The sequence below is a fragment of the Pomacea canaliculata genome, linkage group LG5, assembly GCF_003073045.1.
Source record: "Pomacea canaliculata isolate SZHN2017 linkage group LG5, ASM307304v1, whole genome shotgun sequence".
In the NCBI taxonomy this organism is placed as follows: Eukaryota; Metazoa; Mollusca; class Gastropoda; order Architaenioglossa; family Ampullariidae; genus Pomacea; species Pomacea canaliculata.
Window position 1 is genome coordinate 17,186,526 of NC_037594.1, and position 23,247 is coordinate 17,209,772.

Below are 23,247 nucleotides of genomic sequence, written 5' to 3' on the forward strand. Positions count from 1 at the left end.
AAGTTTGTAAATAAAACTAAATAAGTCTTGCAGCAAGCTCAGGATCAATAGTTGTTAAATATTATCGTGAGTATTTATTTTTTTAAATAAAATATTTGTTGATTTTCTTCCGTCCTATTGTTGATTCCGGAAATTGCGAGCTCGTGGAGAAAAAGATGACCATGGAGGTATAGAGGAGATAGAAGTTCGTGGTATGATCGACACAGTGTGCTGAAATGTTGTTATAGACATCTCTTGTTGCTGTGACACACATTTTGAATCATTCCCGAGACATAGTTTTAAAAGAATAATATTTCATTAAAAAAAACACACGAGGAGAAAAATGTTTGGGTCTTTATTTGAAGAAAACAGCAGTAGCTTTTCAGAGCGTACTGTTTCCCTAGGACCAACATCTCCACCGAGACCAAGACAACAGTGTAAATTTGCTGGCATCGACAACCAAGGAGCAACATGTTATTTAAACTCTTTACTTCAAACGCTTCTTTTGACCCCCGAGTTTAGAGGTAAATTTATGCTACTCTGGCAGTCAGCATTCCAAGAGAAAGTTCTTGTTTCTGTGGACTTTCACTTTCATTTTTCATATTGCATGCCGAGAACGATAAACATTCATGAACAGAATGACGCAGATTGCTTAAAAAGGAAAAGAGCTCAGTCTTTTGCTGTCGTTGAGACTGCATGCTGATATAGAGACCTTTTTTAGCTGTGAAGTAGAAAAAAGCTCAGCAAACAAACAAAAACAAAAAAAAAGTATACCATATTGCCGTTAAAGATGGCAAAAAACATTAAATAATAAAACAGTGTTTTCACCTTACTCACAGCCTTAACATTGTATAGTTATTGTTTAATTCTGTAATTGTGTTACTTATTTGTTTACATGTTTTTAAAAGTAAGTGATCAAATTGAACTCCCATTTAAACAACAATAGAGAAATATTGATATATTCAATATGTAAGATCAGAACTGGATACAGTGGAACCTGGGCTAGCAAACGCCTTTAATAGCAAACATTTCGGATAACAACCAAAAATTTCGTTTAAAATTTGCACCGGATGCTGAACAAAATTCTGACACCAAACAGCCACGTCACCCATACGTGACTGACTAGCATTTCATACCAAGCATCATTCGCACTCAAGACACAGTTACGATCAATCGTTCGTTATCTTTATCCGTGCACATGCTTCTTATTTAGTGATTTTTGTGCTGTACTTTAATAATATAACCCTCAATCATGGTTCCATAAAAGATTAAGAGCAATAGTAGCAAGGTTATGGAAAAGGAAGCGGCTAACAATGGAATTGAAAAAGGAAATGATTTCAAAGTATGAAGAAGGCATGTGTGTGTCAAATATCGCTGCCAAATACGGCATGTCAAAGTTGACAATCTCGACTTAAAGAAGGTAACGTTTCAAAAGGAGTAGTACTTTAACAAAGCAAAGGCCTCAAGTAATGGAAGAAGTAGAAAAGTTATTGTTTGTGCATATAAACGAGAAACAGAAGGTGTAAGCATCAGTGAGTCGTTCATTTGTGAGAAGGGGCTGACAATCTACGAAGATTTGTAGGAAAACTCCAGGGACAAGTGCTGCTGTGTAGCCTGTAACTTTCATAAATTAGAGAGTCAACAGGGGCTTGGAACCAATTAAATCTATTTCCTTTATTTCTTATGGGGAAAATTGTTTTGGATACTGAACATTTCGGGTACTGACCAACTTCCAGAACGGATTGTGGTTGTTAGCGGAGGTTCCACTGTATTTGATAATTGGACATGTAACAAAGTCATGGTGAGTCACTGTTTATGGTCTGCTTAAACTAAATTTAACTTGAAGTCTTTGTCTTAATATATTAGCATGTCTTCATGTGCATTTTCTTTAAATTTTTTATATTTTTATCAATACTGATTCTTTGGTACAGATTAGGTGAATTGTATTAGTTTTTATCCAGTGTTCTTGTGCTTTATAAAATAGGATGGACATGTTGAAACAAATATAGACCTTATATGATATGAACATTTTTTATTATTATTATTCTTCAGAATCACTCTTCCAGCTTTCAGAGCATGATCTTGGGAAATTAGAGGACAAAGACAAATGTGGATCTAGAGTAAGCATTTTTTTTATATCTGGTTCATCATATTTTATTTGACTTTTGATGATCATGCATAATAATTACATTGCTTATAAGTACTAGTTCCTCTTAAATATACCATGCAGAAAGTGTATATTGTTGAACTTTATGACAAATAACTTTTTGGATGAACTTTGTTCACCAGTTAAAGAATATTTAAAGACCAAATCCAAACAATACAAGTGGTAGCTTCTGATAGTCTTCTATATTTTGCTTTGTCAAAAAGAAAGGAGAAGGAAGGTGGGGAAATTTTGAGAAATCTTGTCTAAGTACATTTATACTAGTGGCTGAAAGTTTCTGTAATGTAAGATAAATGTGCATTTCATAAAAAGAATTATGTAAGTTGTTATTTTGTTTGAGTAAAAACTCAGCTGTGACCTCCAGGATTTAGAGGTCTACCTACTTGCTACTTACCTATCACTGTGTGTGTTACTAGTACTTTCCATAGTATATTATTACACAAAGGCTGTCTTTTTGGTTGGTCATGTAACAGGCCATTTCTACTTTCAAGTAATTTAACTTTTAACTTTTAAGGTCCGAGTCATTCCCATTCAGCTACAGAGATTGTTTCTAAGACTTCTCCTCAGTAATCGTCAAAGTGTTTCTACAGCTGAACTGACGCAGAGTTTTGGCTGGACCAACCATGAGGTATGTGGCTAACAAACATATTTGTTTTCATGATCTGACATACAAGTATAAGAATCTATTTTACAATTTGAATTCACATTCTTTATGAACAATTTTAACACTTAACATAAGCTGTCGATTGTAATAATTTATGTTTTATCTTTTACTAAATGATACATTATTTTTCCAAATCAATAACAAAGCCAGTACAGTTATTTGGGTTTGGTATATTATATAATTTATATATTAAGAAACTAGACTTTGTAAAATTTGAAATGTGCAGTCACAACATTCACTAAACTAAATTTATTACATTATTATATTTAATGCTGCATAATGTAGCTGGAACAAATTGCTTTCTTGCTTACCTGGCATAGCTGGCATATTGGTTATTTCTCAATATCCAAAAATAAAGAATACATCATCTTTATTCTTTTAGCATCTTGTGATGAATTAATTTTTTCTTTTCGTTGTCACATCCTTTTATATTATTTTCTTGAAATTGAAGGATTTTTAGACTGAATGCATAGACTCACCCTTTAACTTTGACAAAATCTAGATAGAGTCAGATTAGGAAAGATGTGCTTTAAAAAGGTGAGGTCTCTTATTCTTGAGCTTTCAAAGGATGCAAAATGTCTTTACTCCATAAGATCACATTTGTGATACAGTGTATATGTATATAAAATATACCTCTGGTCCTATGAGGCTATGATGATGCCAAATGTGATTATCAAGTAACATCATAATGTTAAGTTATCTTTATTGTCTAACACCATTAGTCTGTACTTTATGACTTTATATTTTCAGGAGTTTCATCAGCATGATGCGCAGGAATTGAACAGAATCCTTTTTTCTGCTATAGAGGATTCCCTTATAGGAACACCAGGCCAGACACTTATTAGAGAGCTGTACCATGGCACTATTGTCAATCAAGTAGCGTGACTTTACAGTATTTTACTAATTATTGCCTACTTTTTATTGAGATTCTCTGCTGGGCTTAGTAGATTTTTTATGTTTTTTTGGAGTACTTGTGGAAAAAAAAGAGAGTGTCCAAGCACACGCATGGATGATCATGGATAATTGTAATAGGTTTGTGTGTGGGTGAAAAAGTGTGATGTATAGACTTTTTCCAGAATCCTGATAGATTGTAGCTGTAAAGCATACATTTCTGTTGCAGATTAAATGTTTAAAGTGCGGAAATATCAGTGAGAGAGAGGTAAATCCAGTTTATTGTTTCATAATTTTGTTAGACTTTTAGTTCATCAGTTAATTATGATAACGCACAGTCTGGGGGTGGGAGGTAGAGGGAATTGGTGTTATATACCGAGCCAGCAACTAAGGGCAAGGCTGTATCATAGCAAAGCAGCCAGCCCTGTAAACAGGTGTCACATGCAGAGAAAGTACAGCATGCCTAAGACAAGATCTGAACCTAGTATAGCCAATTCTCACTGTACTGGTGACAGGTGCTAATCATTGCAACACTGGGCCGTCTGGTGGAGGTGGAGTGTGAATAAGCACAATAAAACCCAATTTATGCTTGTCAAGTTTCACTTATATATCTCATGTTGCAAGAAGTGATAGATGTGCAGCATAGGTTTTAGTGCTTTATCAAATTTTTGGGAAAAAAGTCCATTTTTAGGAACGTGATTTTGGGCCAGACCATTTGAGTACTCTTTGTTTATTTGGAAGCAGATAGCATTTGAAACTTTCCTGAATGTTTTATTTAGAAAACTCCCATCTACTGGCCATTTGTGCAATTATTTTGTTTTGATTTGACAGGAGAATTTCCTAGACTTGACAGTCACCATCGCTGAGAGATCAGGACTGGAACATGCTTTAAAAAATTGCTATTGTGATGAAGAAAAAATGGAAGGCTGCAATCAGTATAGTTGTGAAAATTGCAGACAGCTTGTTGATGCCATTAAGGTAGAAACAAGAAACAAAATATGAAAGTAATTTTCTCCTTTTCTCCTTCAGTATTAATTTTCTGCATTGGGAAAATAAAATTAAATGCATACTACATAAACATCATATATTTAGTAATTGGTTGGAGTCATAAATATGCTTTTCTGCTGGTTTTCTAGGCTGCAAAACTTAGAAGTCTCCCACCAATTTTGACTGTTTCCTTATTGAGATTCAGCTTTGACTTTGTCAAAATGACTAGATACAAGGTAAGCCTATGGATAGAATTTACAAATTAATGGCATGCTGTTTTGTCTGCTCAGTTTTGATATCAATTTACTTTAGAAGGAAAGTAGGCTGTGAGCTAGTGTTTGAAGAGAGCTAAACACATTTGTATGCTTGAAAGACGCTGCTGGACTTACTGAATAAAAGCTTTTAAAGATATTCTTGTTCTTTTATGTTTCTCTCTCAATGTAATTTTATATGTATGTGTAAATTTCAGGAGACCGGGAAATTTACATTTCCTCTGTGCCTAGATATGTCGCCATATATAGAGAAGGTATGTACTTTAAGAAAATCATCAGCATTGGACTCATCAAAATGGAATGTTTTTCTTGCTGAAGGCAAGGAAACGTCATTAAAAAAGTTTTAAAAAACTTTTTAAATTTTCGAGGATAGCAATATATTTTGTTAGACCTAAATATACTTTTTTCATAAAAGGGGGGAAGTTTGTGAGGGTGATTGAGGTTATTATTACTGTGTGAGAATGTTTTGTATTGTTGTTGTGTCTAAAGCAATTTTTTTTATTTATAATTTTCAGGCATGAAATATAGACCTAAGTTAAAAGTTCTGTGATTTTTTTTTTAATGCTCTGAATTTTTAAATTTCCCTTTAATAAATGCTTCAAATTGATTTCAGAAGTCAACGGATAAAGCAGAGAGTCAGTATGAATTGTTCTCAGTAGTAATTCACCGTGGCAGTGCCTATGGTGGTCATTACCATGCCTACATTCGAGATGTTGACTGTCTGGGCTTTTGGAGCAACCCTGTGGGTTTTTACAATAGTGGCTTAATTTTATATATGATTAGAAAAGGACTAGTTGTATAACAGTGGCTGGCAGCTTACCTTTAAATATTCTGAACCTGTTACGTAACGTTGTGAAACACTAGCAGACACTGAAACTGTCATAGTGATAAAAGGTTAAAAAAATGTTGCAATTTTTACTCTGCTAATGATTTGGAATTTTTTTGTATTGGCCTCTTTAAAGCAGCATTTAATGTGAGAGTTTCCATATTTAGGTTGTTGATGTAATTTTTGCAGTTTTAACTCTTACTATACTGAAGATTTGGGGTGATCTACTACTTTGTTTTGGGTTATGCTGCAAAAACTTGCTGATCAAATTCAAATATATTCTGAAGTAGACTTGTATACCAAAGTAAAGAAAAATGAATAAATATTTATGAAACTTAAAAAAAAGAAAGCCAAAGGAATCACAAAAATTGAAATTAATTTAATTATGAATAATTGTTGACACCTTGAGATAATATATTTTAAACTTAATGTACATTCAATTCTCCATAGATTACCACAATTAAATAAATTTGCATAAGACATTGTTCAAATGTGTATGCTGTTTTGCTGACCTCTGCTGCTTTAATTTGGGTCATCATACAAAAACTTTCTTTCCAACAGAAATGATGACAAAAGTAGTCTAGGTTTTACAAATGCAACCATAAGGAAATTTCTCTTTGTAAAAATTAACGCAAGCTGCGTTATTTGAGACGTTATAAGCAAATGTAAGCGGTTATAAAAAAATAAACACAAATTCATCTTGCCAGTCTTTGTCAAGAACAGTGGTTGCATTGATTGGAGAAGTAAAATTATTTACTTTATCTTCTTTCACATTCTCTTCGCCAGAGACAACAAATTTTTAAGCACTCTGAAAATAATAAAATAACTTTTAATCTAAAATTTTAAGCTAAGCAATGTTATTTTATGGTGGGCAGCACTCAATCTTGTATTTACGAAATCAAGGGAGCAGTATAGTGAGAGTTATTTTATTGATTTAAGATATAAAACATTTTAAGCTCCTCTAAGCATCAAACTTAATAATGTTCTTCAGTATTCTAAATTTTCTTGTTCTGCTTGATCTTACTTTTTTAATTGGGAAAGGAAAAGATTGGAGTGCAGGTGCCTATAGATCCTGCCTCCGGCAAGTCTGACTTCATAAACTGCGAGTCACCTGTTGACCTTGTACAAGTTATCCTCTCCAAAGTTCCCAACAGAAGCATGTCTGTTGACAAGCTCTGTGCCGTAAGTCCATGAAATTTTATCTATACCTTCTTTTGCCTTCTGTTGGGTTTTTTTTTTTCTTCTTTATAATACTTATTAAGACACTGAAAGCTTTAAGTAAGGGTTCCCTTACTTAAGTACAGATAAAGTAGGAATATTGGCACTTATAAGTTCTGCTTGGCACAAAACATGTATTTCCTAGCATAGATTCATTGGAGCATGTCATTTATTTGTATACCTCTCATACATATTTAAGTCCTATTTTGTATCTTGTGTCAGTTTTAAAATATTGTGGTGGCATGTCATAAAAAAAGCTGAACTGGGAAACATTCCTGCAAAATAATGGGTAGGAAGGAAGCTCTGACCTTTTAGTGCATTTCATAGTCCATACTGACAAAATTTTGTTACTTTGTGTGTAATACATTTTACAGTACAATAAGAGTAAAAATCACAGTGCATGGGTAGCAGTTGTTTCTTATGATTAACCATTCAGATACACAGTGTAATCATCACTAATATCTAGATTTATGTCTTCTGAATAAATGTTGTCTTTCCAGGAAATGTACAAACAGACTGGTGTGTCTTGGAATAAACGTTATAAAAAGGCCTATGGTGGAATAAATAAAGTAAGTAAACTGTTGAGATTCTAAATTTAGAAATAACTGATTACGTGTACTGTGATCATCAAAGAGCAGATGCTTTCTGAAAAACTGGCTAATTGTAGAAATAAATTAAAAGTGAGTTGCTTAAATCACCAATACTTAACTGGATCATTTAGTGTTTACTAAACTTATGATTGTATTAGAACTCTCCTTTATAGATCCTGCTATAAATAACAAAGGAGCAAAATAAGATAATGTTTTTTTTTTTAATAGTATCTTTCATTAACCAGAGAACCTGATTATTATGAGCTTAAGGGCTATCTGCACAGCTTCCATCCTCTGCAAAATGGACAGTACCTGCTGTTCCTTCCTCTTCTATGGAGCATAGGCTCTTCAAAGGCCTTGTCCTTAATGATTAAATCTGTCGTTAAGGATGTTTACAAACAGCTGTAACCAGCCAGGCCTTCGCCTCACTCAGGAAGGCAAAAAACATCAGCCAGAAGATCAAGCTGAGAATCTTCAAGTCAACTGTGATCAGCACCCTTCTTTACGGATCAGAATCATGGAAGATGACCAAAACCATCAGTAACAAGCTTGACCTCTTCCAAAACAGATGCCTCAGGCGCACATCTTTTGGCCAAATACCATCACCAACGAAGAACTCCACCGAAGAACTGAAACCGAATCCAAGGCATTGGCGATGGATTGGACATGTGCTCCGCCAGCAGACAGCAGACCTCTCCAGAGTCGCCCTACGATGGACTCCAGATGGCCGAAGAAAACGAGTCCGCCCAAAGGAAACTTGGAGAAGAACAGTGGAAGAGGGAGATGAAAGGAAAGGGCTGGACATGGGTCACCTGGAGCGGGTTTCAGCCGATAGACATCGGTGGCGGACTCTGGTTGAGGCCTTATGTGCAACCTGATGCATGAAGAGGAATAGATAGATAGAATAGACAACATCTGTGTGAAATGTGGGGTAACCTTGCCTTCCATCAGAATGTGATTCTGGCTGATGTTATGACTTCCTTTGGATGGCTCTTTGATTCGTACTGTTTATGCATTCTATCTCTGTAATTGATCCTTCCATTTGGCTTGGCCCCATCTGAGCTGCATAGCAGGCCACAGCCTAAAATTGCTGCTGGTATGTTGGTTGGTTACCAAATAAATTTTTAGCAGAGCCCACTTTTTGATAGTTATTCTTCTAACAGTTAAACCATCTGGTTTAGATGAAATTTTCATTTTTGATGACATTTTCATATTTATTTTTTTTCATGGTTACTAGACAACTTGATGCAAACTGCAGCCTTCTCCATGTCTTTATAAAGGGTTGACAAAAAGACTGCTGAACGCTCTTTCCAGAGCCTTAAATAGCAGTTAAGGGCAATGCACCTGAACCTCTAGCAGCCAGAATCACTGACCAGAGGCAGTAATTCATTTGGTTAAAAAGCAGCTGTAGCCCTATAGCTCCTAATAGTCATGTCGTTGGGTAAATATCAAAGAAAGAGACTTTACTAAAAAAATCTTATCTCTCTTTACTCACAAGTTCATTCCTCTTTTTTTTTTTAATCTGCTTTAAAGTTTTTAAGCAAGCATGGCGACAAGTTCCTTTACAATCCTGATGTCAACTGGGTAAGCCTGCAGGATCAAAATATTTGCCAGACCTTTACTGACAAAATGGAAGATCCTGAGGATAAAAATAATCCTACTCATGTTCCTCCCACGTGTGAAAAGCAGGGTCATTGTGGTGATGCCAACGATAATCATTGTCAAGATGCTGTACAAGTGGAAGAGAACATCAACAGCTCAGTTGGTCAAGAGGCAAAACAATGCAGGTTTGTGTCTGCTTTAATTTAACTTATATAGAAGGCTTCTTTTATGATTATTTTAATTATTTTTTTAAGATGCTTAGAAAATTGAAGGTGTTATTAAAGCTGTTTTTCTTGGGAGAAGTCTCAAACTGTAGGGGATGGGGAAAAAAATTCTATCTACATAATATAGTAAACAAACCAAACACAAATCACAACATCCTTTATCAATATGAAGACTTTTGTTTATGCACCACTTTTATATGCAAAAATATTTTCTTTTAATATAACAGGTGTAAGTGTGGTATACCAAAAGCAGGACAGAGGTGGTACAACTTTGACGATGCACGTGTTTCCCCAATAAACAGCAAAGACATTGAGCTGCAGTTTAGTGGCAAAGAGAGTGCCTATATGCTTTTTTATCGCAGGGCTTCTTTGTCCCGCCCCCAAGCAGGTATCTTCAGTTTTATTTTACCAATTTCCTTATTTAAACTTTTTTTAATATTTATTTTTATTTACTTTACGTCTTTACATAGTACCAATCAGTAAATGTATTTTGATGGATTTGTCAGGGGCCATTGATTCTAGGAAGTTCATTTTGTTGTCAAGGTCATATTAGACATGCAAACATGTGATTAAGAAACAGTGAGGATGTGTGAGCAAAATTTAACATAAAGATAAAGGGAGATCTATTGTGGAACTGACTTTTTTGATGTCTTAATACCTGTTCACTTTTGCAGCAATAGGAAATCCAGCATATGCGATTCCTGACAGCATGATGATGAGTATAATGCAGGAAAATGCCCTTCTTGAACAGGAAAGGTAAAATACTTTTTCATTTGCTTTAAATTAAAAATATTCCAAAGTGTTATAATGAAATTGCATTGCTGTTAGGTACATTTATTTGAATTTTCCTTGTGTATTCTTTTATCTTAAAATTTGAGGTACACTTATGTCTGTTCTCACGTTCCTGTATAGAATTGATGAAGAATGATAGCTGTGGAACCAATTACCAAATTATCTAAAGGATAGCTTTGTTAATCTTTTGCTTAATGTGAATCACACTTTGTGAAAATATAAGAATCCATGTTACTTCAAGAAAATATTTTTAACAGTTTGCTTTAAGCAGAGTCATTTCTGTCTATAGCTATGATGAACCAACTTTCTAGAAGTGATGTTTTTAATTTAATATAATAAGGAAAGTGTTTATTAAATGTAAGTATTAGTTTATGAGTCTATACAAAGTGAATTTACCATGTTGTAGAGAAAAATATGAAGAAGAAGTGAACGAAGTCCGAGTTCAGCTACATTTCCACTGGAACTTTCACTACATAGATGGTGCTCTGTCCTCTTTGCTGGGCCATTTACAACCTGTAGAGTTATCCATTGACAGGCGGAAAACTCTCAATGATCTTTATATAGCCATTGATGAAGTAAGTGTTTTCTTTTAAAATATGTTTGCATTAATTTTATTAAACATAACTCATTAATTAAAAGGAAAGATATCCACATCTACCTCTAGAAGTACTAACATTTTTTGCATTTCTTACAAATGAAATGCAAAAATGTTAGTATTTCTAAAAGTAGATGTGGATATAGTTTATTTGAGGTATTCAGCATCACTGTAATTTGAAAATTACCTCCTATAAAAATGGTTAAATTTCATTTCCCTTTATGGATATACAGTCTTTAGCTGAAGTGCAATAAATATTAGAAATCACACAATTTTTATTTTTTTGTTCTTGATACCTGACCGGAAAAGAACTTTTAAACAAAATTCTAAACACATTCTTTTTAGATATTTCTTAGTCTCAGAGCACCAGTAGTTTTCTAGGATTATACTTTTACTTATTCGTGATATCTGAATGTCAGTATTCTGTTTTCAGCTGGGTGGAGAGATCACAGGTCAGGAGTTTGTTTTGCATAGGATGCGGGAGTTGCCAGCTGGATTTCATCTCTATGATGAATTAACAGGTTTATTTCTCTTGCCATAATGTTTCATTTTTCTCCAAGACATCGGGATTGACATTTAGATGTGATTAAATAGTGGATATGGGAAGAAATTTTTTCTAATTATATAGTTTCAGGGGTATCAAAAGAAATTTCTTTGATTTTGTTGGGGTTTGTTTCGTTGTTTTGAAAGCTGCTGGCTTAAGAATGTGTTGTTTCTTTTTCTCACCAAGCACACAAGTGCTGTTTTAACCTTTGATATTCTCATTTCAGACCGTGACCAGCTTCTGCAGGATCTATTAGTGGAAAACGGCACAATGCTTTTTGTGTGGAATGGGCATACAGTATGTGTTTTATAATATATTTATCACATTAGGCAACAGTAGCATATACTGTAGAAATAATATCTAAGTTATTACTACATTGCTTAAAAGAACATGTTGAAATATGTAATGTTTTAAATTGAATTTTTCATGCTTTAAATTGAAAACTTAATGTTTATGTTTAGATGGAGAAGAATGGATTTTAAAATATTTTATAGAAAATACAGATCTTAAAAGATGTGATTCCTATTGAGAGTTTTGTTTTTATCAAATTTATTTAAAGAGTGTGTAAGTACATGCCTCCATATGTGACGATGTCCATATTCATGCTTGCTTGGGCATATTATGGGCTTGTGTGCATTACTGTTTGCATGTTTGTGGTCAGGTCCAAGGAACTAGTGTCTCAACTGGTCTTGAAAGTGAACCAGTATTTTTGAATGTCACATATGGCAATCCTTCCCACTTTAGTCGTGGCTTCCCAAAAAACATGTCACTGGAGGAGTTCAGAGCTTTAGTAAGCAGCTTCACTGGAATAACACCAGAAAGTCTTATCCTGCAATGCATTGTTGAGCAAGATGCCAGCAGCAAAGTGGTGTCACTAGGCAGACCAAAAGAGAAGGAAGATGATGTACAAGATAGTGAGATAACTGTTTCAACTTTAGAAGGACTAAATCTGAAAGATGGAGACCAAATCATTGCAACGAGCTCTTCATTTATACGGTAAGAAATTTTTGTCAGTCTTTTGTGACAAGATTCGTTGAATATTGCCTTTTTCATCCCAAAGAAAAGAGTATAGATTCTTGAAAAGTAGTATATTAGCAGTTTTGCTGAACTTAAAGACATTCTAACAGGGTGGTGAACACCGAAAAATAATATGAAATATCTAAACAACGATGTGGAGCAGAAGAAGATAGTCTTCACAAAAAAAATTATGTAGAATTTTTATTTTATTGTATTAAAGATTTCAAGAGCTTAAATTATAGGAAATTTATTTGGTAGAGTTGTTAAATTGGCTAAGACAAAGTGTGTTTGTTAAAAAAAAAATTAAAAAATAACCTTTTTGCATTTGAAAGTGATTCTTCAGAGAATAAACCAGCCATGGACAGTGTAAAGTTCTTTGTCAAGGTGGAAAACAGATGCCTTACGGTAAACTCCTTGGTTATTGCTTTCACTTTCTTTGGCTTTGAAGTACTAAAAAGTAGCAGAAACTTTATTGAGGCCCACAAAGACATCCTTACACAAACTTCATGACGGTATGATCATTAGGACTTGCAAAACATTAATGCAAAGTATAGTACAGGTCTATGAAGGAAACAATAGACAAAAGAAGAAATAGAGAGAAAACATCTAAGAGAGAATCAACCCATCATTTATCAAATGGCAGAAAATGGCAGAAAACTCACCAGGAGGCAAGAGTTGACAGTGCTATTGTCCATTGCTAAATAAATACCATTTATACAGGAGTTTTATCCATAAAATAGAATGGAATTATGTCTATTTCTTTGGAGTATAATCTGTCCTTAATCTTAGGGATTGAACTAACACAGAGAAGACTGACATATATTGAGAGAAATAGCAACATAAAATATGATTTGTGTGTGTGTGCTATTGTATTCTCTTTTAGTGGATTAGCGTATAGAACTGATATGGAAAATATATTTTTGCTGTTTTTCATGTCTTTGTAACACCACTAGATTGTGTTTTTCAAAATGTCTTAATTTATATTTTTGCAGTCAGGTGTTTGTGACCTTCTGCTAGAAGTTGACAAAAATATGGTAAATATTGCTAGTGTGTGTGTTTTTTAGACCTTTCTACCTGGTGCTTGATTAAGGCTGCATAACCAGTAGTGTGATATCTGTGACATATGTTCTTAACAAGTTTTTGTTCGGGGTGCTTTCATAAAATGATGTACGCATTTTATAAAAATTGCATGTTCAATTTGATGTGGAGATCTTATGTAAAGACAATGAAGCATTTGATGCTAACAAAGACTGACCCTTTACTTGCTAACAAAGACTGACCCTTTACTCAGTGTCAATTTAAAAACGCTCTTAGGTACCCCATGTTCTACACTCTACAGTTTATACCTAAATGTTAATATCTTATTGGACAATGCTTAAGTTTTAACTTTTGCCTCCAAAACCATTTGCCATCTGACTCATCTGCATGTAAGCATTTACCCAAGCCTAAAACACAGGTCATAGGAGTGTCGTAAGACCATTTTTGTTGTTGTTGTGTGATTTTAGATTTTATCTCAAGTCAAGCTCGAGGCCTTGTCAAAATTTGGTTTGAAGGATGTCCACGAAGGAGGGCGACTAAGAGAATCTCATTGCAGTCTGGGTCTTAGACCTCCATGTGAGTAGCATGCATCATGCTGTGCAAGAGAGTTAAATGTGGTGAATCTGAATGTAGTGGTTTTGTTGTGTCTGAAAATATAAAACTTCTTAAAATCTAACTACATGTAAATAAAAGTGAATTATTTTGCAGATCAAGAGGAGTTATCTATTGGAGATGCTGGCATCATTAAAGACACATTGCTTGTCTTAGAACCTGGAAGGCCACCCAGATCTAATGAGGTATGTTTGTATTCAGGTGATTGGTAATATATCTTTCTTTATTTATTCTTGAATTAATTATCAGTTACATATTAAGGATGTTGTGATACATGTACATTTGTAGAAATTTACTGATGTTTATTAAGTTACGTAATGGTTTTGAAAAGAACACACAAGAGACATTTTTGGGGGAGGGGGAGTTTTCTTTTTCTTAATGTTAATATTTTTTAACTGTTTAAATACTATTGATTATATGCCCTTTTCTTCCTTCTTATGACACAAAGATGTTGCCAGGAAGGAAGGTAATCTTGCGATACCTTTGCTATTGGTTAAGACAGTGAGACTTAATTTCATTTTCGACTAAGTGATGGAATCATTTTATAAAATTACATTACTAATAATGCATCCACGTTATATGTTTTACATTAGGGGATATTTGAGGTTTAAATTGAGGGGATTTTTTAATTTGTGTCTGAAGTATGATGTAAAGTTGTCCTTTGTAGATGACCTTGAGCTTCACCACTGGAAATCCCAAGGGAGATAATCCAGAACATGAGATTATAGTAGGCCGGCTAGAATCTGTGAACACCTGCATACGACACATGGTTAAAAAAGCTGGTCTTTCAGGTAGGTGGTGGAAATGATTTCATGAATCCAACAAATAAGCAAGCAAGAAAGAGGGTGGTGAACTGATGGTAGATAGGTGCAAAAAATTTTAGCTGAGACATATCTATATAAATACAGCAGTTTGTGTGAATGTTTTCAACACCAAAGATGTGTACAAAGTCATGATTGCCCCTGCAGTGGGTAGTGCTCAAAGCCACTGCCATTCTGCTTACGTGAAGTGAGGGGGATGGTGAGGGATTTTAACAGCCTATTAACTTCATCATTTTAATAATAATAAACTCATGATTTACATATCTTTGAGAGGAAAGGCAAGTTTGAAACTCGGCAGTAGTTTTTTAACACATTGATGGGAGCATGGACTTCTTAAGAATTAGTCTCACAAGGGCATTTTGAAAAAAGACTGGAAAATTCCTGTTTCAACTATATTTGCGATGGTAGAAAGTAAAACATCAAAAAACATTTTTCTCATCAGGTATGGACTGGCATCTGCGCCGTACCAACTGGTTTAATGAACCAGCAGATGTTCTTGAAGATGGAGAAGCTACGTTGGAAAGTTGTCTGATCAATGAAGGAGATCACTTGTTGTTAGAACAGGGCTGTCTTCCCCCTAAGGTGAGAAACTCCATCATGAGAATATTCAAATTACATTTTTTTAAGCATGGTTTTTTTTCTCTGTGATATCTATGATGTTGAACTATAAAGCACTTTGAGCTTACATAGAAAAGCTAAATACAAAGCTTTATGCTTAACAATGTGTGTGCGCATGTACACATGCATGGTAACTTGGGGGAAGTGTTTATATTTTATGTGCTGTGATGAGAGAAAGTGTTGAGCCACTCAGTAAAATTTTCTTTTAGTCGCATTAAAAACGTAATATTCTGTTTGTCAGCAATTGCTGTTGAAAATATTGGACTCCTAATTTGTTATACCTAGTACATGCCACAATAGTCCAAGTGGGCAGCAAGCTGGAGGCGTCGTGTTAAATAGCATTAGATCAAGATATCTTCTTTGATAGCCTATCATTGTTTGGGAATCAACAGCTTCTTTCACTACAAAATATTATTTGGTAAAATTACATGACACTTTGAGTCATTCTATTCAGGGATTTTTGCGATTGACTGTGTGGCTGTACCCTACAACCCAAGATTTACCTGAGGTTAGAGAAACAGAGAGCACCTTGGCATGGATTACCAACAAGCTTGCAGGTTTGATCACCATCTGACTTTACTAAAGATGGTTTCTAGAATGTCTAAAAAGCAGAGGAATCTTGCCTGGAAAGGAAGAAAGACTAAATATTTTGACATGGACAGAAGAAATTACAAAGGTGTATTTCATTAAAAATTTTAAGACAAAATAACAGTGGATTTGAACATTTCAGTAGTATGCTGATGCCTAATTTGAATGAAAACAAGGAAGCTAAAAAGCAAAATTTATAAGGAAAAAAGCTTTCAGATGGAAATGATGGAAAATAGATAGTTATGCTTGTTGGGAGCACATGGGAGTTTTGACTATTTTTAGTGACACAAAGTGTTTAATATTAGTGGAGGCTTAACTCCTAACAAATATTACCTTGACCTTTTGCAATCACCTCATGAAACTCACCTATTTTCCAACAAAAAAATTTCATAAAAAAAACAAACTAAGTGCCAGAAAAATTAACATTATTTAAGTTAAATCTTAGTTTCATTAATAGACATTAACAAAACAGCCTGCAACAACACTTTTGACACATCTTATCCTTGTCACAAACATAATAAATATTTTTGATATTAATTTTCCATGTCATAAAATAGTAATCATGAATGAAGACTTACTTTTTCCAGCCATATTTACTGGAAATTCTACGTCATCTTTGATGGGCACTTCCTCTCAACTTTTACTGGGTGACATTGACATTAGTAAGGATGCAACACTAGAAGACTTGCGACTGCAGATTCTTACTTTGCCTGGATCAGCAGACCTCCCTGTACTCATGCCAGATTTCCTGCGGGTGAGAGTGCTTGAAGGAGGTCAGCTAAAGACTGTGTTGCGTGGCAGCCAAAATACGCTCAGGTGATATATATCTTTGGGATTTAGAATATTTTTTATCTTCATAAGTTTTTTTCTCTCTGCTTTTTTTTAACCTTTCTTCCAGCTTTTTGTTTGTTTTAGATTTCTTATGGTAACACTTACATTATCATTAATATAACCATAGAATGAAAGAGTACAAGTCAGGAAAATCATTGAAAGCTGTGCACTTTGGTTCTAATTAGTTTTTAATCATTTGTTTTTACTTGGAACAGGTTTTTAAAAGTACCATCTCACAGTAATCTCGCAGTGCAGATTCTGCCTTATGAAGACAAAGTCAGGTAACATTACCAAATTTTGTAAAATATAGTTTGTGCCTTTGCTATGATAGGTCTTCGTTTGCAGTGTAGCCTCTTCTTATTACCTTTTTTTTTTTTTTTTTTTTTTGTTGATTCAGTGCATACATATACCAACCACAACTTGAAGCATCACTTTTCATTATTTTGTTGTCTTTATTAATTTTACTGCTTTAACAATGTAACAAAATATGACTACAATCATGTGGCATTAAATTTGTAAGTGCCAATCAAGTCCTTTTGAACGTCCGGAAGCGTGACTGCAGAAGCCGCATTTATGGGCCAGTTCAGGAGATTGTGTGGGACACATCATCTGGAACCAGTGCAGCCAGCCTAAGGCAGGCAGTTGCTGATTGTCTTGCTCTGTCTACTGAGGTGATTTGCATAGCAAAGCATTTCCCAGAACGTTGTGAATGGCTGAAACTGGAGGATGCTCCTCAGGTATGTCAGACTGTTATTTTATACAACATACCTTTGGGCTTGAGCCACATAGTATTTGCGTTTTGTTTTTTGGAGGTTTTCCCCCCTCTGACACTTAGGTACAAGCATTTTTAGAATGAGACATGATATACCATTTTTTTTTTTCTTGAATTGGTAAGACTTACTGTAATTTTGAAAATCCACACATGTAATTTGCTGCTAGCTTTTTTTTGTGCACTTTTCAGAAACCTGCACATGGTTATAAGAAAGGAAAGAGGAAAGGGAAGTCTGCAAAATGCAACATGCGACAGTCTCCATTCTACATCCAAGATGGGGATGTTATTGGTGTGAAGGTCAGCTTTGTTTAATTGCACTGCTATTTGGCTTTGATAAAAAAAAATAATACTAAATGCTTATCTATAAATAACCTTACCTCACTATCAAAAGTGGGCTAAGGTGATTACATAAGAAATCATATAAGTCATATAAGAAGTCATATAAGCACACACACAGTAGGCATCAAATACATGTTACAAATTTATTTATTATCGCTTAAATCATAACTACTCATTCAGTCTCTCTCATACTCACACACACTCACAGGGTAGGGGAAGTAGGAGTACCCAGAAAAAAAACCACTGATGGTCAGCCTTGGTATCATATACCATATATTAGATATAAACACTCAACACCCAATTCGGATGATCCTGGTGACAGGCACTTTAGCCATTGTGCCACCAGCCACACCAAATACTTGAATGATCATAACCTATGTGCTCATTAAGATGAAGAGAGAGAGAAAACAGTTTTTCTTCTTAATTGCCATATAAAAAAACTCCCTTTAATGCATAAAGAATGCAACAAATATGACTAGTGACGACAGCTGTTCTAGCCTGTGTGATATTTCCAATTTTTATTCTACTAAAAAGAGCATAGAGCATGATCAATAGCTGTTCCATTGACTACGTATAAAGAGCTCATGCAAACACAAGGGGGGAAAAGGCCATACTAATTCTAAATTGTCACTGGCCCTAAACAGTAATTATGTAGCACTGCTTTGCCATAGCAAGTTGCAAAGTGGTTGCCATAGCTCATTCATTCAGAAGAGAAGCTCAGTCATTTGCTTTTTAATCAATACTGTTTTGTTTCTTTCATCGGCACTCCTTATTGTTGTTGATTTTGGAAGGGAAAGTGCTTCCACCTCAAGGTGATTTTCACTGTGGAGGATGGGGATCTTGGGGGAATATGAGTATGGGGGAGAAGGTTATTTAAGGGAGGAAGGGATTGGGAAGGTGTGGGAGGAGGACTGCTGTTTTGTGGTGCTGCTCTCGCTTGTTCTCTTTTTTTCTAGGAGGTTTGCATTAACACTTTCTGTAATGTGTTCTTATTTAAATAGGTACTCCAGATTGAGCAAGCTGCTGTGAATATGGCATAGTTTAATGAAAAATCCCTTACTTTCCAACACACCATAATTGTTTGTTATTGAATTTTGAATATCACTATGTACAAAAAGAAAGATCTGTTCTTTTGTCTGTCAAATGGTGCAGTTTATTTTATGACTAGATGCAAAATAATTAGCAAAAGAACAGCTTGGAACTACACTACCCAGGCATGTTTTGGCCCCAGCATCAAAAATTGGTCTTGGTCGTAATCAGATACTACTTTTGCATTTAATATGCAATTTTATCTTCTAGAGGAAAGAATAGTTGATACCAGAAACCTGGACACATTTTTTTATTATTAAAAAAGTGCACAAAAATAAGTGAAAAAAAGTTTGGATAGCAATTTCTTATCATCAAGAAAATTTGAGCTTCAAATTATCTGGCAATTAAAATATTAAACTTTCATAAGTTGGAAATTATTTGATCCATAGAAAGAAAGCTTGGTATCAGTGATATCAGGGTAAGAAAGTTCAATTTGTACTTTTATTTCTGCATATTGTTGTCAAAAATCAACTAGAATTTTCCATCTCCATTCTGAAACATGCACTCATCTAAGGTTTAAAAAAAAAAAAAAAGTATTTTGCAAGAGCAACTTCTTCAGTGAAATACCCCACATAGTGTCATGGAGCCTTCGGTAAGTTACAGTTTGTAGTTAGTTACATTCTCATTATTGTTTTAGCTATTCAGAATGATCTGTTAATGTGTATTAATTCCATATGATGATGATGATGATGATGTAGTTTTGTAGCGCGCTAGTATCCGCATCACAAAGATGCGCTCAATGCGCATATCCAGTACCATTGGTTAATTTTCAGTTCTTTTGTTGTTTTAGATTATTGCCGATGATCCCTCAGATGCAGATGACTTTACAACCATTGAAGATGACCTGGGAAAAGAAAAACAAAGACAAGAAGCAGAGGAGAAGAAAAAAATGTAGGTATTTCTGTCACCTCCTAGTGCTCTTTTTTTTAATGTTTATGCAACATATTTAGCACCAACAAGATGAACCAAACCATAGGGCATATCATATCAATTGGAAAACACAATTTAAATATCAGTTTAAACATTTGTTGATTTGTGAAAGAATGACTGAATGAAATCCTTCAGATGGTGGCTGTTGATGAATGACTGTCCCTGTTAATTTTTAATTGAAAGGAACTTTGCAGTTGAGAGTGCATGTTGGTTTTCGTTCTGTGGTCACCGGTTCATGGTGGTCATAACAAGGGAGAACATGTTTTCTCTACTAGGGATGCAGTGTCTTAACATACACCATTCACAGTCCTGGTAGAACTGTTTGCTGTATTTCTTTCTGTATTTTGAAAAAAAAGTGTTTTGTTTAAAATAATAACATCTGTTTTGCAGGAGAGAAGAACGAAGGAAATATGGCAAGGACTCAACATTCCCTAAAGTTCAACGCCAGGAAGTTGCCCTGCAAATCAGGGTTGACAACTTCACCTAGCACAGGACAATAGAAGAATGCTCTTTATGGATTCTCTATTATTCTTGTAAATGTTTTCATTGAAAATGAAGTACTATGGTTGTTTTCACATAAACAGTGGGTTTGGCTGTTTTATGTCAGATCATTTTATGTGGCCAGTGTTTTTACTTCGGAGCTCCAGCAGTAAACTCATTCAGCTTGAGTGTTTGGGTGTGTTTGTCTGGACTCTTTATGTATGCCTTGTAATTCTCAGAAGTAGAATATCAGTATTATTTAGGTACTGGTTGACAAAGCTCATCATAGTTGTTTTGGATTCCATTTTCAGTAAAAGAATGGAATCCATGTATCTTCTCTGAATTGCCTCACTCTTAAGTAACTGTTGACACGGTGTCTAAGAGTTTATATGAGAAGAAATATATCTTTTTCTCCCAACTGCCATAATTCATAGTTACCTATTGTTGGAGACGATCTGGAGACACTAGGAGCTATCTTTGCTGTGTTCAAAAGTGCTGGCAGCACACAGCATGGAAAAAAGTATGAAGTCTTTGAATGTGATGGTTGTGCTTGTTAAAGAGCTGTGGTAGTATTTTAAAATGACAAGCAAGGATCTGGGTCTTTTAAATATGTTTTGCAGTGTTTGAATTGAGCACTTTGGAAGAAAGTTTGGAATAAAGTTGTTGCCTTTTTTTGAGGGGGTTGTTTAGTACATGTACAGAATGTGTGTTCATAGTACGTACTAAGACTGATGCATGGTGTATGTCATCAAATGTTAAAAATTAATTGTTAGTATTCTTGGCATCATCGGAAAGTGTATGTCTGATTGCTGACCTTGTAAATGTAAAGATTATTAATCTGTGATACACGGTGCCTTTAAAAAATGTATGACACAATTTTTTTTTTACTTAAATTGGGATGAGACTGATACAGAGAGTGTTCTGATATACATTTGTTACAGAAAAATGCAAGCTGTTAATTTGCTACAAGAGATGAAAATTCTTTTATATAATTTGCTTTGGGAGATTTTGTTTTTGTTGTGTTTTATTTTTGCTGTTGTTTTCTTAGTTATTTAGTGTGCGGTGGTCAGGCAAAATAAATGAGGGTGTTTTTTTTTTTTACATGACCATTTAGTTTTTCATGTGCTTGAAATATTGAAGGAACGACAATAAAAGAATAAACAATTTTTTCGTCTTATTTTCTCAATGTACGAGTTTTGTCTAAATCAATCAGTAGCATAGAGTGTTTTGTATTTTGCCCTCTTCTGGTGAGTGTAAGGGCGGTCCGGTGGCGCAACGGTTAACGCCTGTCACCAATACAGTGAGGATTGGCTGTCCTGGCTTCACCTCTCGTCTCGGACACGCTGTTCTTTTTCTGCATGTGGCATCTGTTTACAAGGCTGGCAGCCTTGCCGTGATAAGCCTTAGTTGCTGGCAAGGCGAAAAACACCAATTACCACCTTCTGATGACTAATGTCACAATATCAATGCCAGTACTGGAGTTATTTTAATTGAGGCTATTATAAGTTTGCTGTGTTTATTTCCTGGTGAAAGTGTCGTAAGATCCAATGTGTGCTGCGCTGCCATCATCTTACTGCTTTTATCACAAGTTTATTGCTGTTAACTCCTGGAGACAAATTGAGAATATCTGCAGCACTCTCATTCCTTATTTTGTACATCTAAATATTAGCCATAGACAAGAAATATATGGTCTCTGTGCTATAAAGTCTAGAAATAATCCAGTTCATCCGCTCCCCTTGTCCTCGGGCAACACCTTACTGTTTGAGACGAGAGAGGTTAGCGAACCTGCTATGTCACTCGTCGATCTCCGTCAAGCTACCTATCACCTACAGAGACTCGACGCATCTACCACACCACGCACGCACATACATATCTGTACACACATTTGTCACAAATTTTCGTCGTCCTTGATGGTAATAATCACACTATGATTTTTCAGATACACGTTCTGAGCTAGGTCATTTTAATTAACATGCATCGATTTCTCTCTGTAAAACTGTGTTTTGTTTTGGGTGTGTTTTATTTTCCTGATTAAAATTAAGCTATTCAAAGTGTCCAGTTCCTTAAGAACAGTAACATGTAGAATTCCCCTTGTTTGACAGGAAGATGTGTGATCACCTGAAAGCAGACGAAGGAGTCATTCAAAGCATCATATGTTAACTTTGAAGGCCTTGGATTTTTCACAGGTGTGAAATAACGGATCTCGCGTACGGGAGAAGCCTGCAAGTACTGGTCATGTTTCTGCAAGTCTTTAAAAGAATAGAATTATGTCTATATTAATTGTTGCTGTCATCTTTATGGTTTTTTTTTCTATACTGTTGCCCGTCTTTCTTTCGATGGCTGTACGTGTCTGGCTTTCGTCATTAATTGCAGTCCGCACCTTCCTATAATATTGGAATCGTGATCAAACATTATATTGAGGATACGATCCCGACCACAAAAAATCCGTCTTCGAAGTCGGCTGTGTCGAGCAGATGCATCTTCATCGAGTTTATTGAGTTGTTTGCGTTTCTTCGTTGTATTCGTTTTTCCATCTTCTCCAATCGGAAAAGAAATCGTAAAAATGATCGACGTCATTGGACGCCTTGAAACGGTCGACACTTTCTCGAAAGTGATTTTTAATGGTGTGATTATAATTAAAGAAGCCTCTCCGAAAAGCGAATACCTGACAATTGATCCCATTATTAATGTGTTTTGTCTCCTGATCGATTATCTAAGGCGACAACGGCAACACTGCTCAAACACTATACACCACCAGAAGCAT

At 35.0% G+C, this 23,247-nt stretch overlaps 1 protein-coding gene across 2 annotated transcripts; it reads left to right on the forward strand.

The window, feature by feature from the left end:
* Positions 1-127: 127 nt before the first annotated feature.
* LOC112564090 (ubiquitin carboxyl-terminal hydrolase 40-like) lies at positions 128-21,649 on the forward strand. 2 transcript variants are annotated; one of them, XM_025238684.1, is made up of 31 exons: positions 128-503; positions 2,032-2,099; positions 2,658-2,771; positions 3,558-3,683; positions 3,928-3,966; positions 4,530-4,676; positions 4,835-4,921; positions 5,155-5,211; positions 5,571-5,699; positions 6,825-6,965; positions 7,502-7,570; positions 9,125-9,378; positions 9,645-9,805; positions 10,092-10,173; positions 10,616-10,784; positions 11,238-11,325; positions 11,575-11,645; positions 12,010-12,344; positions 12,698-12,770; positions 13,358-13,399; positions 13,871-13,979; positions 14,112-14,200; positions 14,683-14,806; positions 15,279-15,418; positions 15,909-16,011; positions 16,630-16,858; positions 17,089-17,154; positions 17,394-17,610; positions 17,835-17,942; positions 19,864-19,964; positions 20,394-21,649. In XM_025238684.1, the coding sequence occupies exons 1-31, from the start codon at positions 323-325 to the stop codon at positions 20,488-20,490; spliced, it is 3,816 nt and encodes a 1,271-aa protein (XP_025094469.1). In that variant the 5' UTR covers positions 128-322; the 3' UTR covers positions 20,491-21,649. The 2 variants fall into 2 exon arrangements, with proteins under 2 accessions (XP_025094469.1, XP_025094470.1); XM_025238685.1 differs by having other exon boundaries at positions 5,574-5,699.
* Positions 21,650-23,247: the final 1,598 nt, after the last annotated feature.